This window comes from Anoplopoma fimbria, chromosome 3, assembly GCF_027596085.1.
Source record: "Anoplopoma fimbria isolate UVic2021 breed Golden Eagle Sablefish chromosome 3, Afim_UVic_2022, whole genome shotgun sequence".
NCBI classification, from domain to species: Eukaryota; Metazoa; Chordata; class Actinopteri; order Perciformes; family Anoplopomatidae; genus Anoplopoma; species Anoplopoma fimbria.
This window is the reverse complement of record NC_072451.1, coordinates 10,419,826-10,436,996: the sequence shown is the minus strand read 5'-3', so window position 1 is coordinate 10,436,996 and position 17,171 is coordinate 10,419,826. Positions and strand designations below refer to the sequence as shown.

The 17,171-nt window shown below is 41.9% G+C and overlaps 1 protein-coding gene across 1 annotated transcript in view; it reads left to right on the top strand.

Moving 5' to 3' along the window:
• Positions 1-17,171, top strand: part of szt2 (SZT2 subunit of KICSTOR complex) — a 105,818-nt gene that overhangs the window by 29,507 nt on the left and 59,140 nt on the right. Inside the window, exons 32-47 of the mRNA XM_054623525.1 lie at positions 203-281; positions 1,011-1,301; positions 1,491-1,626; positions 2,343-2,459; positions 2,565-2,634; positions 4,757-4,942; positions 5,720-5,941; positions 6,644-6,878; positions 9,076-9,150; positions 9,861-9,999; positions 10,445-10,583; positions 10,741-10,861; positions 10,953-11,105; positions 12,487-12,589; positions 15,718-15,832; positions 16,726-16,813. Coding sequence (XP_054479500.1) covers positions 203-281; positions 1,011-1,301; positions 1,491-1,626; positions 2,343-2,459; positions 2,565-2,634; positions 4,757-4,942; positions 5,720-5,941; positions 6,644-6,878; positions 9,076-9,150; positions 9,861-9,999; positions 10,445-10,583; positions 10,741-10,861; positions 10,953-11,105; positions 12,487-12,589; positions 15,718-15,832; positions 16,726-16,813 — 2,269 coding nt within the window. The remainder of the gene's footprint in view (positions 1-202; positions 282-1,010; positions 1,302-1,490; positions 1,627-2,342; positions 2,460-2,564; positions 2,635-4,756; positions 4,943-5,719; positions 5,942-6,643; positions 6,879-9,075; positions 9,151-9,860; positions 10,000-10,444; positions 10,584-10,740; positions 10,862-10,952; positions 11,106-12,486; positions 12,590-15,717; positions 15,833-16,725; positions 16,814-17,171) is intronic.

The window sequence follows — 17,171 nt, the reverse complement described above, 5'->3', positions numbered from 1 at the left end:
TTGTGTTTTTGACATTCTATGTCATGAAATGATTCTGGATTTACATAAACTAGGAATGTGTATTTATCATGTGTATTTGTTGGACCAAAGAAAAATGAAATCCAAGAGGTACTGTAAAATGATTGAAGTTCTGGCTTAGAAAGAGAAAGGCTCCCACACGTTTAGACTGGATGAACCTGTGCACTGTGGCTTGTCTCCTCAGGAGGACTCAGAGGACGGGGACAGAGAGAGGAGGCCCAGTGAGGAGCTGGTGTCAGAGGCTGAGCCCGCTACTGAGGACGGTCAGGACCATTCACAATGTTTAACTTTTAATGAAGTATTTGGAATGTTAATGCATATGCAGATTATTCAGCAAAGCAACAACAAACCTAAAACAGACGCAAGCGTAATATTAAGCTTACATCCGTTGCAGAATTACTTCTAAACAGGATTTTAAACTGATTATAAATAATAATAATAATAATTGATTGTACTTGTATAGCGCTTTTCTAGTCTTCCGACCACTCAAAGCGCTTTGACATTACCAATCAATCACCCATTCACACCCATTCATACACTGATGACAGGAGCCACCATGCAAGGTGCCACCTGCCCATCAGAACCCTAACTAACATTCATACACATACATACACACACCACAGGAACAGCCTGCGGGAGCAATTTGGGGTTAAGTGTCTTGCCCAAGGACACACCGGCATGGACTGCCGGAGCCAGGGATCGAACCGCCGATCCTCTGATTTCCACTCGAAATCTGAATTCTGAAATTATGTATTTCAGAAGTCCGCATCAGAGATTTCTGCATTGCTTTTGCTTGAGGTCTCAGAGACTCCATCTGTAGAACATGTTTACATTTTCATATGCTCTATAACTGTAATATGCACAGCAGCACTACACCTCCCAAAACCCAGGTCAGTCTCTTAGGATAAAAACATGAACAACTGGCCTAATGGTCACTTTCATTTTCGATCCGGTAACATATGATAACGACAAGTCGATCGTTCTGCGTGTAGAAAACTTGTCCGGCTGCTGCATCATGACTGAGAGCGACACCGACCTGGTGGTGGAGTACGAGGAGAATGCGGGCGGCGGTTATCCCGGTGAGGGCGACGACCGGTCCCTGTCGGACTCCAACACGGTCAACCAGGACCAGGACTCCTTCAGCATCCTGGAGGGGGACTCCCTGCTGGAGCCCGAGGGCCCGCAGCTGGACATGCCGCCGCTGTTTGTTCACGTCACCTGCTCCGTCAACATGAAGAGCTGCCACGGCTCCATGCCCATACAAACGCTGCCTACCTGCCTCGGTGAGTACAGAATCCGTGGTCTGGTCCCAGGATGGACACATTAAGGTCTTTTTTCGATATTTAGAAGTTCAAATTTTTAAAACAAGCTGTTTTCTCAGCTCTTGTCCTTCCATCCTCCCTCTGTAAAATATTTAGTTGAAGAGTTGAGACTGTTTTGTCTCGGCGCTTATTTCAGCTCTGTGATTGCAGGTGAGATCATTTCCTGCCTGGAGAATGCCGAGGCCTTGCAGTCTGTGGATCTGAATGAGCTCTTGGTCACCTTAGATATTTTTGTCCTGACTCTACCTCTGGAGATCGAAGTCATGGCTGATTTCCATCATAATCGGTGAGTCAAAGTGGGAGAAACGAGTCACAGCTCGGCAGCTTTGCAAGAAAAGAGAACTATTCAAGGTTTTTTTGGACATGAGATGTTTGTTTTCAGTTATTATGTTCCATCCGGTCTATTCTCGTCAATGCGATATCTGACGAGCAGTATTATAGATCCTCTTTGGAGTTTTCTTGTAAACAAACAAAATGTCTTTACATGCACCAAAATACATTCTGTAGAACACTGAGGCCTAACACACATGTTGAATGCATTTGCTGTCTCATAAAATCGTTGCAATTATGATTTTTTTTAATATATATTTTGGAAACTATTGTTTACATCCATGTTTAAGGGTAATTTTTTTTTTTTTAACATTAAAGCATACCCCAAAACACAAGTATGAACCTAAAAATGAGCATAATGTGTACCCTTAAAATTGGCTTCTGTTTGTTAGCACATTGCTTCATTCCTTAGTGTATTACAGCCGCCAACTGTAAACCAATATAACAGATATAATGAAAATGATTAGAATGAAAATAAATAGAATGAAAATGTTAAAATGATTAATGGAATTGTTATCCCAGAAAATGTATTGGAAACTATTTTGTAACTTTATAAAAGTTGTTTTAAAGCAGTCATGAATTTGTTCACTCATTGGACCGTTATGTGGCTCACCACTGTAAACGTTAACCTGAGAACATGTGTGACTGATTAAACCTCCCCTTTGTGTACAGGTACACCTCAGAGAGCAGTGTGTCCCTGAATCGTTCACCTGGACAGCCCTCCTCCTATCGCTCTGATGAGGAGCTGATGGCGGTGTACGACAGTCTGAGGGGAGCCGGTGCTGACGGGTGAGTTTGTTCATCACATGTGCTTGTTGTCCAGGATGATAATGAGCTGGACTTTCTCCTATTCTCTCTGTTCTTTTATGATACGTGTGTCTGGTCTTCCATCAGGGTCTCCAGTGATCCATTATCCAAACTTCCACTTCCTCACAAGTTAGCCATTCTGGCCACAATGGACGAGGTGAGTCTTATACTTCTGAATTTAAGCTATCACAGCGGACACACAGCAATAAAAAACAACAAATGATAAAGGCAGGTTTATTTATATGGCACATTTTAGCAACAAAGCAATTCAAAGCGCTTTACATGAAAAAACATCAAAAGACCAAGTGCAAAAGAAATTCATTATAAGAGGACAATTACATTAAATTAACATCAGTCATTAAAGAGTCAGGAGAAAACAAAAAAGTCTTCAGCCTTGATGTCAAAGAATGAGTTTTCTGTCAGTTTGTACCGATATGTAGTGCATAAAAACTGAATGCTCATCCATGTAAGCTTTGACTCTGGGCACACAAAACAATCCTGTCCCAGGCGACCATGTAATGAATCCAAAGCTCAGAAGAGAGAAGCTACACTTATTAGCTTAACCCAAATATGCAGTACGCTTTTAGGAAGTTTACAAGTAACCTATCAGATAAAAATACTTCATATTGAATTCAAGTTTTAATTCTTTGAACAGGATTAGCGGTTTAGAAAATTAAGTTACAAGGCAGTAAGATTTTTCATCTTTTAATCAAATCACAAAGGTGAAATTTGGAAGCTTTAGGTAAATACCAGACCTGTGCTCTAGATGTCCACCGTTACTAAAGAGATAACTAACTGTGAGGTTATCATGGCATTTACAGAGCACATGCATGCTCCCCACAGGGCACACCCTTTTACATTTCATATTTCTGAAGCTCTCCTTTAGCTATATGCTCAGGCAAACGCAAGACATATCATAATATACTGTAACACATGGAGTTTATTGATTACGTTCATGGGCACAAGTGGAACTCTTTGGTTTGTTTACTGACCGTAGCACAAACGTTGCATGTTTAGTCTCACTGTTGGCAACATACTAAGGATATCAAAGTAGGGTGGCACATTTTATTGAATTTATTAAAGGAACATGATTGACTGTGATATTGACGTTTTAAATTGAGTGCTCCGCTCATGCAAAACTCGGCTGCACATCAAATCAAGCGCTTGCTTCACTAACAGCAGGCCACCAGAGGGCCAACCAGATGTTTTGGCATCATGCTGCTGTGCACGCACCTTGTAACAGCAGCCTGTAGGAACATTTTGTGCATGTTGCGGCTGCAGTCCAGAGTAGAAGAGTAATAAACTGAAAACTACTGGTTTGGCAATTGGAAAATGCACAAGTCTTAAGTCTTATTTTGATGCAAAGATTTGTTAATCAGCAAGAATGTTGCAGTGTGTCAAATTCAAATATACATATGCGTCATCTGACATGTAGAGCTAATAATCAATCTAAATGGTCGATCTACATGAAAGTGCTCACAACCAGTTACCGGGTCTGGTAAGAGACATTGCTGCTGAGTTTTAGATTTTTTTTTTTTAGAGATTGCCACACACTTCAATTATATTGAAGAAAAGGCAGATATTTCCAGCACCACACAATCTGGATTGATAAATAGCACTACAGGCAAGAGGACAAATATGTATTTGTGATTATGGGGGGAACAGTCCCTTTTTAATGTGCTACAAAATATTATGTCCCTAAAATTCTGATAAATAATCATGGTCTCAATATTGCTCAAAATTCTCTTGATTATCTTAATAGCCATAATGGTGCAGCCCTTACTCTACATCATCAGTCCTCATGGTTTTGGTTCATTCTAATACTTTGTAGAACATGGTCAATTTAAATGCATCTATGTAGTGAGCTTTACAGCTTAGAAGACTGCTAGCAAGCTTTAGTCTTATTGATATCAGAATGGGTGTGTTTATTCTTCTTCTTCACTGAAAACAATAAGGTCCACATTAGACTAAGAAGAAGGTGAATTCGGTAGCTTGGAATCCAAAACAATTAAGGTCCAGAACTACATTCAAGGCGGTAGATAAAAAATTCAGAGAACTCAGTTAAAAAAATGGGATTAAACCTGGGTGGTCTATAAATGAGTCTGTTTTTACTGCTGTTTTTACTGTACAGGGAAATTGATTAGAGAAGATAAGATAGAGATTGCACACACACACACACACACACACACACACACACACACACACACACACACACACACACACACACACACACACCCCAGTGATGAGCCCGTCTGGGTTCTGCTCTCTTTATGCTTCAGATCCGCTGGCTGCTGGAGGACGAGATCGTCTCCGCTCTGCGTCACTCTCGGGTCATCAGCTCCGCCACGCTGCAGAAAGTGGCCGAGCACGTTTGTCGCTCCAGCGGTCGACCGCACTGTCACTGTGAGGACGTCCCACTTCAGTTTGTCTTCGGGCCAGAGCAGTCTCTCGAGAGATTCAGAGAGGCAAGGACGCACACACACACACACACACACACACACACACACACACACACACACACACACACACACACACACACACACACACACGCTCACACACACACACACACACGCTCACACACACACACACACACACACACACAAACACACACACACACACACACACACACACACACGGCTCAAGGAATATTGACACACAGGGTTTACCACTGTTTTGGTTTGCTTATCATGCTGAGGTTCTTTAAATATATTCAATACCAATATAGTCATTTTCAGTGTTTTTTTCATTTGTTTTTATTAATATCCTGCTGTGAATAATCAAAAATGAACCAGTTTAATACGTATATTTGATCATATTTTATGGTTAAAGATATACTATTTTTACTCATAAATAAATACCAGAAGGTTCTACTTTGCCTTTTTAGGCTTATTTCAGTACTTATTGCACAGATGTTTCACAACAAAAGCCTTCCAGCACCTTTAAGGAAATATTTCCTCCCTCTGTAGGGTTGTAACACTACACAAAATCTACAGTTGGGTAGGAACTGTGGTTTCGGGGTCATGGTTTGGAAGGTTTTTGGTACAGGAGGTAGTTAAAATTGCACATATAAATATTTTAGTCATTTATTTTGAAATTATTAAATGCTGGCTCATTAGCCGCAATTCTTACTGCAAAATGTATGATGTTCAAAAATAAATGATATATTTTCTCATGGGACAGTAAGTGATCAGTGTTTGGACTCAAACTTAGGATCTCTGATGTGTTAACGTGTGATCCCACAGGAGTTCCGCAGAATGTCTTTCTCTGGCTACGTGCTGAACGGAGAACAGGGCAGCTTTTACTTCATGTCCCAGAGCAGACTGCACCCCCACAGGATCCACGCTGCCAAGAGGCTGTCCGAGAGCACCGCTGTGACCCCGCAGCACGACCCCCCCGGCAGCTCCACTGCACAGGTGGAGGACGCGGTGCTGGAGAGTGAAGCAGAGGCTCAGGGGGACAGCGAGGTCAGACACGTCGTTCCACACCGATGTGCAACAATGACTGGACACTCGATGTCTGCATTTATATTATCATTCTTAGTGTTGAGTTTTATTCTCACTGAGATGTCTAGTGATGCTCCATGGTAGTTAGACAACAACTAAGCTTTCTTTTTTCCTGCTTAACTAATGTGTTTTTCTGATCTTCCACTGTGCTGTGGAGAAAAGGAGCCTGATAACCTTAATGCCATTTAAACTTCAGCAAGATCCAGCAGGTTCTCTGTTAACTAACTACAAATACCTGCTGTAAATCATAACTAAACTGTATGATCTGTCCATCAAATGCTACTATGAAATTATGAACGACGGGCTTTATGCACCAAACAGTAGGATGTAAGTGTCATGTCTATTTTTCTGGGTAACTTATTAAGGAAACTTGTGTAATAACAGGCCTATTAATAACTATAGGCTAGCATTACAGAATAAAAATAAATAACAAAAAACAGAAGAAAACAACAATAATAAAACTAGTAGTGGTAATCATTTATTTCAGTCTTTATTAACTATGTTCTAAAAGGAATGCAGATAATAAAGAAAATGTAATAATGAGGCATTCCATTTCATTGAGAAAAACAAGAACAAGATGTCCTTTGTTGAATTCTTTGTTGATGTTTGAGTTCCAGTAGATGAAACATTAAAATTACACTTGATTCTTCCGTCCAACTGCAGAGTGAAGACAAGCAGTCTCTCAGTGCTGCTACTGACACTCCCAGGGACCCTGCTGCAGAAGGCATGAAGCCCGAGTCGGAGGACGCGGTTTCTCAGAGCTCGGCGAGCATGTCTGGGGACCGAGGTCAGCCCTGTGCCCCCCAGCCCCACACCGAACGCTGCACAGAGACCACCTCGCCCTCGAAGACGCCGTCCAGTGTCAGCCTGGCTGAGTCCATGCAGTTGGCCTCTCACAGTGAGTCCAGCAGACACACTGCAACACCTCCTCACCTCAGACCTATGCACACATACCTATTAAAGCATGGCCCTGGTTATACCTGTCTTGTCGATGAGTCTTTCCTCATCTGATCAAGACCACATGCTGAGGTGTCCTTGCTCTAGTTGAGGACGGCATGTGAGTACAATCTGGACATATTATTCAAACGTAGGTCTCCATCATCTACCCACTAGTTCTTCCCCCACAAGAGAGGAAAGGAAAGAGTCCCATTAAGTTAGTGCTGATGAAAATGTCAGCGGCGTTTGACACGGTGAACCACCAGATCCTCCTCTCCACCCTCGAGGGGATGGGCGTCTCAGGCTCTGCACTCTCCCTGTTTGCATCCTACCTGACAGGCCGATCCTACCAGGTGACATGGAGGGGGGCCGTGTCGGAACCACGCATGCTGACTACGGGGGTTCCACAAGGTTCAGTTCTGGGCCCCCTTCTCTTCTCGCTCTACACAACATCTCTGGGTTCTGTTATTCGCTCGCATGACTTCTCTTACCATTGTTATGCCGATGACACCCAGCTGGTCTTGTCATTTCCTCCCGGTGACACCCAAGTGGAGGCACGCATTGCTGCGTGCTTGGCTGACATCTCGAAGTGGATGTATTCGTATCAGTTCGCTGCACTTATTGAATTCGTATTCGTTTACTGCACTTATCCTATTCGTAGTAGTTTGTAGCACTTATTATATTCGTATTAGTCTGTTGCAATTATTGTTTTCGTAGTAATTTGCCTCTGCACTATACTTTTGCTCTGGTTTATGCTTTAAGATGCTTGTTTAAGAAAGGAGATGCACTTATGACTTCTGGTGACTAGTAGTTCTCTTGAATACCTATGTTGAATACACTTCCTGTAAGTCGCTTTGGATAAAAGCGTCTGCTAAATGACTGTAATGTAATGTAATGTAATGAAAAGCCAGCTTTTCTTTATTTGGATGCTTTAAAATAGAAGCTATTCAATTTCAAAATAACATGGGACTTTTATTGTCAAGAATTAATAGTAAATTAAATGTGTTTATCAAACGTAGTTTTCCATCATCTTTCCCCTACAGTTCTTCTCCTGAGGAGAGCAACCTGAGTTAGTTAGTGCTGATGAAAAGCAAGCTTTTCCAGATTTGGATGCTTCAAAATAAAAGCTTTTAGATTACACAATAACGGGGGACATATTGTGAAGAATATATAGAAAATTAAATGTGTTTATCACCGAATAAGCTTTCTTAGCGGCGATTGTTCAATAAAACAACTCTACTTATACTGCAGGGATGAATAGTAAGCAGACAAAATAGCAAAGAATGTAAGTGAAATGATATGTGTTTATCCAGCGTTCTACAGCTGCTCCTTTGATCACGAAATATATCAGATCACCATCCGTTCAGGCAGGTCACATTGAAGTGTAAACACACTTATGTGGACACAGCTGAGTTCTGATCTGGTGCATTCAATCACAAAAGTGACATTAACAATTGTTACCACGGCCAAAGTTGCTTTAAGCCCTCCAATGAATTATATCTGTCTAACAGACAATCTGTCATTATTAGGCATTACCTGTATGAACACTTTACGAACGTCTGGTATCTGTGTAGCCATGTCTTGCTGTAATTACTCATACAAGGTTTAAAGTGTCTGCCTCCACTCTGTATAATATGAGGATCTGTTCTACGTTTCATATCACTGTGAACTGAATCATTGTTTGTCTGACAGAGTGAGGAACTCCTGGCGTGTACTAGTTACCAACCATTCTCCTATATGCTGACAAACATGTATGTGTCAGGGTGCTGGCAGCCCGTCTACATAGTGAATGCCATCAGACACTGACTTTATTGATTCTGTCTGGAGCTTTTTAGTATTTCTCTGCTGTGTTTTCAGTCATTGTTACCAAAGCTTTGGAGCGCATGGGGTGGAGATGTTAGTGGTCAGTAAGAGAGGATCTGTCTGTGTTTCTTATTGACTGGGAACAGACTGCTGGCTGATAATCTGTTCCCAGTTTTATTTAATAAGACATCATCCATTCATCATTACAGAGGCTAATGTGACATTTGATTGTATCGCTCAGTTCTATCATGTTACTCTTCACAAAAAACAGGAAGGAGACAGGGCCCTGTGATGCGGTGTGATCTAACAGAGCTCCTCTCTGTGCTGTGATTTGTGACTATCTGCTCTCTCCTCAGGCTGTGGCAAACTCAGGCCGAGCCGAGTCCAGAGTGTGGTCTCCAGTCAGGGCAGCCTGGACTCAGACATGCAGGGTAAGTGCTGCACCAAGACAGATGATGTCTGTCGGCACCATTAGTGTAGAGAGGACTGAAGAATGAGGAGGTCATTTCTCACCGGCTTGTTAGATTAACATTACCAAAAAATTACAAAATACAGAGCCACAGTATAAAAAAACTACCTATACCTTCCACATTCAAAGATGAAAATGAATTCCCCAGCAAAAGAGCATGTAACCAGAAGGCTGCCATGTAGTCAAGCTTTACTGATGTAATTTCTATTTCTACTATTTCAATAATTTCAGCTGGTCCAGCTTTAAATCTAAAAAGTTTGTTTTAAGAATACATTTTACTGAATTGCATCACTTTTCTGCATCTTGAACTCATCAGCTCGACTGGAACACGGTCCCTTTTATATTGTAAATTTCACCTGGATGAACAGCTCCATCTTGAGGACAATTTGCATCATTACATTTTCTGCATTGGAGGCTGATATGGAGCCTTGTAAAGTGACTTCAGCCGTAATAGATCCAAAAGTGGACCTTGTGAAGCACTACTGATTTTACTGCTTGATACTCAAACAAAAAAAACATTTTGAAAGAGTTAACCTTCATTCATAAAACATGCTGTTTTACACTTGTGCTGCTACCAAGGCTTCCAGACCCGGCATGACTTAACTGATGAATAAATGATGACACCATAAAATTGCCTTTCATCACTCTGCCTCTGCCTCTGTGTGTTTGAAGGGTATGATGGCGGCAGCAGTGACTCTGAGTGTGAGAGCCCCATCCTGGATGAACAGGAGTGTCAGCCGCCTCTGATGCCCGACTTCTGGCTGATTGTTAAGATCCACCAGGACAGAGTGAAGGTCTACTCCCATTCCAGGTCAGTCCATCCTCGGTCTAGAATGAATAATGAAAACTGATTACATTTTAATATGAAAGGCCACTCAGAGCTTTGGTGGGTCCCGTATAAATTAGTTGACCCTTCACTGGTTGTGATTCATACCTTTTATGACGAGAATGTATCATGTTATTGGGTAAAAAAATACATCTACTTTTTTGGGAGTATTTGATAACTACTAGAATGCAGCAGTTATGAATGCTCTAGCTGATTCCTGCTGTATTTCTTCAACATCCAAACTAGCCTGTAATGAGCCCATATTTACAAAGAATTTCAGAGATTTTCTATCTGGTCCAAAATCTCAAAATAATACACTTTTGCTTTTGCTTTTAATCTTCAAAGTAGACGTTAAAAAAACAGCACAGTTCAATGGGCAGATTGTGTTCTAACACGGCTGGTCTCTGGATCCCATTCATGTCTGTTGCAGGTGCTTCACAGAAGGCAAAGAGGTCAGTGCTGATGAGCTGGAGAAGAAGGAGGAGGAGGAGCAGGAACTGCCTGAATACTTACACCTGCATCAGATGGTGGTCAGGAGGATCGGCGAAATCTGCAGAATAGTCAACCAGGTAGCTACTGCAGCACTCGACACACTACAACACCAACTGTTTGGCATGCAAATGAAGTATTTTGTGACAGTCATTGTCAGGAGCATATGGATTAAAGCGACACAATGTGCATGTGATGCAATTTTTTTTTTACATGATGTGTGTTTTGTTTGTGTAGCGCATGCTGCTGCAGGATTTACACGACAGCCATGTGTGTAACTCTCTGCTGGTGGCCGAGAGTGAGGAAGACATCTGGAAGAACGAGTCTCTCTACAGGCAGAAGCTCAACACCTCTGATGGTGAGTCAGAACATACAGGTACTTTAAGTAATTTGGGCGAACAGACCCTTTTATTGAATATATTTCTTAATAACTTACCCTGACCACACAGACTACAACACAGAGGAGAGCTACCCGGCCAGAGACTACCTGGCAGCCACCATGCATTTCATCCCTGGACATTTTGCCTGTGACGTGATGTGGAGCACAATCATCCACATTCACCCGCGCCTCAAGATGGGACCCAACATGGGGGTGGCCAGGGGTGAGTGACAGATCTGAACATGTAAAAAAAAAACAAAAAAAACAACATGTTCCCATATATGGTCTGAGTCCCGCATTTACTCAGCAAATCTGTTTTAGTATTGGAAAACCCCAGTCCTTGGTATTAGTGATATAGCTGAAGATTACCAATTATAATTCACAAGTTGAATTACAAATACTTATTTCTTGCCCTGCTCTGGTAATTATATATAATCATGGGAAATGAACAAACAAGTTAATACATTTAGAAAGAAAAAGGGAGAAAACAAGACTAGGTGGAAACCTAGCAGCATTTATTCAGAGATGTTTATAGTGCTGACCCATTCATTTGAAGAACAGGATCCTGGATCCCAAGATTAGTCAAAAAGAGAATAGCTCACCTGGAACCATAAAACCCCCAAAAGTTCTCTGGGTTTTCTTCCAGGGTATACTATGTCAGCAGATATAAAAACCATCATGGATCAAAAATCCATAATAGGAAGAATCATGATTGATTACATTTACAGTTTGAGATGTCCTGTCAACAGTTTTACAGACGTTCCTTTTACGATGGTGATCAAGGGGGACAATGCTTTTTGGGCCAGAATGGTATTTGTATGCTGCAATACCACAGATGGCCACAAAATGATATGTTGCCATGTCCAGTTCTTGTCATACATCCATGGGGTCACTTTGCCAAATAAAAAACTATACTGTCACATGGAATCCATCCAAAGTCATTAGCACTGTGGCACTTGTTCAATATTGGCCTACCCTGTCAAATGAAGATTAAAAAAACAACTGAAAGAGATTCATTTAAACCATTTATTTTTATCCTCCTTGTTAGCCTGCTCTGTTGACGTTTTTTGAGTGTTCAGCTGGACTTATATGTGAGAAACAAATAGTCATTTAGTAACTAAAAAGTGCTCCAATTGAACACTGTCTCTGGTTTCTCCCATGATTAGAACCAAATGACATAGTCCTTCACGCGGTCATTTCTTAGTTATTTAGGAAGCTGCACTACCTGTAGAATAGAGTGTATAGGAAATGTGAAGTAAGAGGCCTTTGAGTAGGACAGTTGCCACAACTGCCATGCCTTTGTGCAAGGCACTTGACTCGTACGTGTGCAGTGTGGCTGGTTAGTGGACAGCAGATAGTGGTGTGGTTGCACTGAGCAGGTTAGTGTGTAATAGTGTTTATCTTACAAAGTCTTTTAATGTGATCGTGTGCCGTAAGTTATTTCCAAGCAGCTTTCAGCCACAAAGCTCTTGTTCTCACATTATTAAACCACTCCTCAGTGTTTTGTTTTAATATAGTGATGATCCTCTTCTCAAACTGAATAGATCTAATTAACAAACATTCTAAATCTGTCCATCTGTGTTGTTGATGTCTCCCTGCTGCAGCGATCCAGGCCCTGCGCTCTGTGCTCAACTCTTTCTGCGTGGTCAACAGGAAGAACATGTTTGTCTACCAGGAGCGTACAACCAAATCAGTCTACTACCTCAGGTTAGACCTTCTCATCACTATTTACTATTCACTTTATCACTTCATCACTGCATTTCAGTCTTTCTCTACTCTGGCTCACATTTGCTGCAACGGAGTTCTTGCGGGAACATTTCCCATCAGTCTGCTAGAAGGAAAAAATAACCTCCACAGATGTTCCTAAAGCAGCAATATGGTAGAGAGGAAATTGAACCGCTGTCAAACACGGCCCTGCGAGTAAATATAATTTCTGGAAGCCCAAGAGCCAGACGAAGAAGCTTCCACATCACATTGTTAGCCATGAGGTTGGAGGGAACGCTCTGCTCACACAGTTCACAAATCATTTCACAACTCCAACAAGACCGGAATGAAAAGTGATTTATCACGGCAGTGAGCAGAGGAGAGGGTGAAGATAGGAGCTGTACTAAGAACATGCAGCTGTGAAGATGTAACACAACTGATCATGTGGCCTTGGTGACCACTTTGTGTATGTATAACTTATATATGATGGGCTGCAATTATTGGTTCTAATAGTAGGACTTAGACTTTTGTCATTTATTCTATAGTATTTTAGTACACACTTCTGCTTCCAAATGCTTCCATTTTTCTTTTTCTTTAGGGTACTTTGTCAACTTTAATTAAATTAGATATAAAATAAGATTAGAGATCAAATAGAACTTTATTAATCCCGAAGGGAATTCTTCTGCCATTACAGGAGAAGAATAAGAAAAATCAATACAATAAAAATATAAACATATGTGAACAACAGAGTAATAATTACTAAGTATAAAATAAGTAATACAGACACTGGTGCTAAATAGAATAGCAATAAGAGTGAGGTTAATAAAGTTAAAAAAAAAAGTTAAAAAAAAGTAAATCACAAAGAGAAGATTAAAAACAAAACTAAAGTGTTTAAGAAGTAACTAACACCAGAAACTGAAATAAAAAAGTCATGGTATTGAGAGTTATATTGTCAATGATATTGAAGAGTGATACACAGAATTTGATGATATGGATATTGTTCTCAGTGTACGTGAGTTCTTAAGGTGAAAATACTGTTTATGTGACCTTCAGATTGGCTGTCTGCCTCTCTGTGGCCTTGAGGTCAAACATTGAAGCTGTTAGTTGTTAGTTAATCCATTAGAGCCAGGATTTCACAATTAACCCTGCTTCCTTATAAAAAACCATGCCGTATATTACAGCTCTAGGTGTATTTGTTGAGCTGGCCAAGCTTGTAAACAGCAGCAATGAAAGCCCATATGAACCTGGTCTTTGTCACAATTTGACCATTTCACTTCAGCAAGCATGACGCATTCTTTTAATTGTGCCATGCTGTCTTTGGCTTGTCAGATATCATTAGTCTTTAGTCTGCTGTAATAGACATTTCTTTGGCGTACCGACTCCCCAACACTTTCTGGGAACATTAGTTTGTTATTTGAGAGTGGCTTGCTGATAGATAATGATGATGGAGGCCACAGCTCTGGGGGAAGAAGCTGTTCCTCAGTCTGTTTGTGTGAGTTTTTATTGTTCTGTACCGCCTCCCCAATGGCAGGGGGACAAACAGACTGTGACCTGGGTGGGTTGGATCCTTGCTGATGTTGCTAGCCTTCCTGATCCTCTGCGCTGTTTTGACTACCAAGTCTTTCCGGTTCTCTGCTGTGCAGCTGGTGTACCAGAGGATTGACTCTATGGTGCTCCTGTAGAAGTTGACCAGGAGCTGAGAGGGGAGTTTGGCTTTTTTTTGTTTCCTCAAGAAGAAGAGCCTCTGTTGGGCTTTCTTCACCAGGTGGGAGGTGTTAAGGGCCCATGTTTGATCCTTTGTGATGTGGATTCCCAGGAATTTGATGTCACTTACACTCTCCACCTCCTCACCGTTTATTTGGAGAGGGGGAGGTGTGGTCTTCCTGGTTCTCCTGAAATCCATGATGATCTCTTTGGTTTTTATAGTGTTAAGGACCAGGTTATTGTCAGTACACCACTGACACCACCAGATGTTGTACCTCTTCTCTGTAGTGCGCCTCCTCGTTGTCTGATATCAGTCCTACTATAGTGGTGTCATCAGCAAACTTCATTATAGTATTTGAGGAGTGGATGGGTGTGCAGTCATGGATGTAAAGGGTGAAAAGGGCAGGACTGAGCACACAGCCCTGCGGTGCTCCTGTGTTCAGGATGAGGGTGGAGGGTGTGCGGTTGCCCATTCTGACGGTTTGTGGTCTGTTTGTGAGGAAGTCCATAATCCATGAGCAGAGTGTAGTGGGTAATCCAAGGTTATTGAGTTTGTTTACCAGTTTTGGGGGGACTATTGTGTTGAAAGCGGAGCTGAAATCCACAAATAGCATCCTGGCGTAAGTGTTTGAATGCTCCAGATGGGACAGGGATGTATGAAGTGCTATTGAGACAGCATCCTCAGTAGATCTGTTTCCCCGGTAGGCAAACTGGTGGCTGTCCAGATCAGTGGGGATGTTGGCCTTGATGTGTGATAGCACAAGTTTCTCAAAGCACTTCATCGCAATTGGTGTCAGGGCTATTGGGCGATAGTCATTGAGACCTCTGACTGTTTGTTTTTTGGGCACGGGGGTAATGGTAGTGGATTTGAGGCATGTGGGGACCACAGACTGTTGCAGTGAGAGGTTGAAGATGTTGGTAAACATCCCTGCTAGTTGGTCGGCACATGACTTCAGTGTGCGGCCTGATACCCTTTCTGGTCCTGCTGCTTTGGTGATGTCAATCTTCATCAGAGTGGATCTCACTTGGTGGCGCTGTAGGATGAGTACAGGCTCCTCCCTTGGTGGTGTTGTTTTGGTTCTCACTCTGCTGGTGTGGTTGTCAAAGCGAGCAAAGAACTGGTTCAGGACATCAGGAAGTGTGGCGTCATGGCTGGTCTGTGAGGTGCTGTTTTTGTAGTCTGTTAAGACTTTAATGCCTCTCCACATGCTGCGGGGGTCGTTGTTTTCAAAATGCCCCTCGATACGCTGCTGGTATCTTCTATTCGTTTTTCTAATGCCCTTCTTTAGTTCTCTGCGGGCATTACTGTAAGCCAGGCTGTCTCCTGATCTGTAGGCAGTATCTCGTGCTCTGAGCATGTCTATTACCAGCGTATTGTCACAGATATATTTATACAGACATACCTGTGGCTTGTGTTTATTTTCCAGGCTTTGTGAAACGTCGCTAACAGGGAAATACTCCGACGTGGATGGGAACCTCCACCTGACTCGCTCCATTGGGCTCGCTAGGAGTCAAGAGCCCTTGTTGTCAGAGGAACCAGGGGTAAGTGAACAGATGCAATTCACACAGTGACAGTCCTGACCTGACTTTGACTTGTCCTCGTAAGACTCGAGACCTGACTTTGACTTGTCCTCGTAAGACTCGAGACCTGACTTTGACTTGTCCTCGTAAGACTCAAGACCTGACTTTGACTTGTCCTTGTAGGGCTTAAGACTTGACTTTTACTTGTCCACTTGAGACTTGACTTTTACTTGTTTTTGAAAGACTCGAGACTTGACTTTGACTTGTCCTAGTAAGACTTGAGAATTGATTTTGACTTGTCCTTGAAATTCTTGTGTCTTGACTTTGACTTGTCTTCAGAGACTTGAGACTTGACTTTGAATTGTCCTTGAAAGACTCAAGACTTGAATTTGACTTGTCCTCAAAAGTCTAGAGACTGAACTTTCACTTGACCTTGAAAGACTTGAGACTTGACTTTGACCGGTCTTTAATGACTTGAGACTTGACTTGGACTTGTCCTCAAAAGACTTGACTTTGACTGTTTTTTATTTTATGACCTGAGACTTGACTTGGACAACAACACTTTGTGTTGTGGGTAGCTATAGCAACACACAAACATCCACAGCCTAAAGCCATCAGAGGAATCACAGCCATAGAATGTACAGTACATTAGACTGGGATGTCCCCCCAACAACCAGAAGAGAAAACACTACAGTACAATTCATTAGTACAATGTATTAGTTAATAACAAAGAGTAGGGCTGGATTGGTTAAAATGTATGAACACATTTGGGGGTGACATTAGGATGCCAAGTCCCTGCACAGAGATTAAGCTACACTGAGAGGTACTATCTGAAAGCTGTTTGTCAAAGGTCAGTCCCTGTAATCATTCTCTATCCGGATTAGTGCTGTTGTCATCGGTGTCTCTTTCCCCAGGGCTCCAGGTCTTCTCTGGACGGCTCGCGGCCAGTTGGACAAGTAGACAAGCACATCCTGCTGCTGGTGCATGGAGTGGGAAACGCAGGTAAGAGCTGGGAAATATCAACAGCTGATAATGATTTATATTTCTAATATTAGCAAAAGTCATTCATGATGCAGTGGTGCAGTGGAGAAAAATATTAGTTCGGCATCAGAAGAAAATAGATGATTATGGTGAAGTATTTCATGTAGCAAGAGGTCTCTGCAACTTTTTGCTCTGCATCGTGGTTTTTATACACATTTGTCTGTGCTTACAAAAAGGTGGGAAGATTAACATCAGCTAATACACATCTGGTTCACAAGGCCAATGGGCGAACTGAGTCTAGCGGGTCCGTGGATAAAACAGCTTACACATAAGTGTTACTTAAAATGCTGTAATGACAAAATATCAAAGGGGGGAGTGG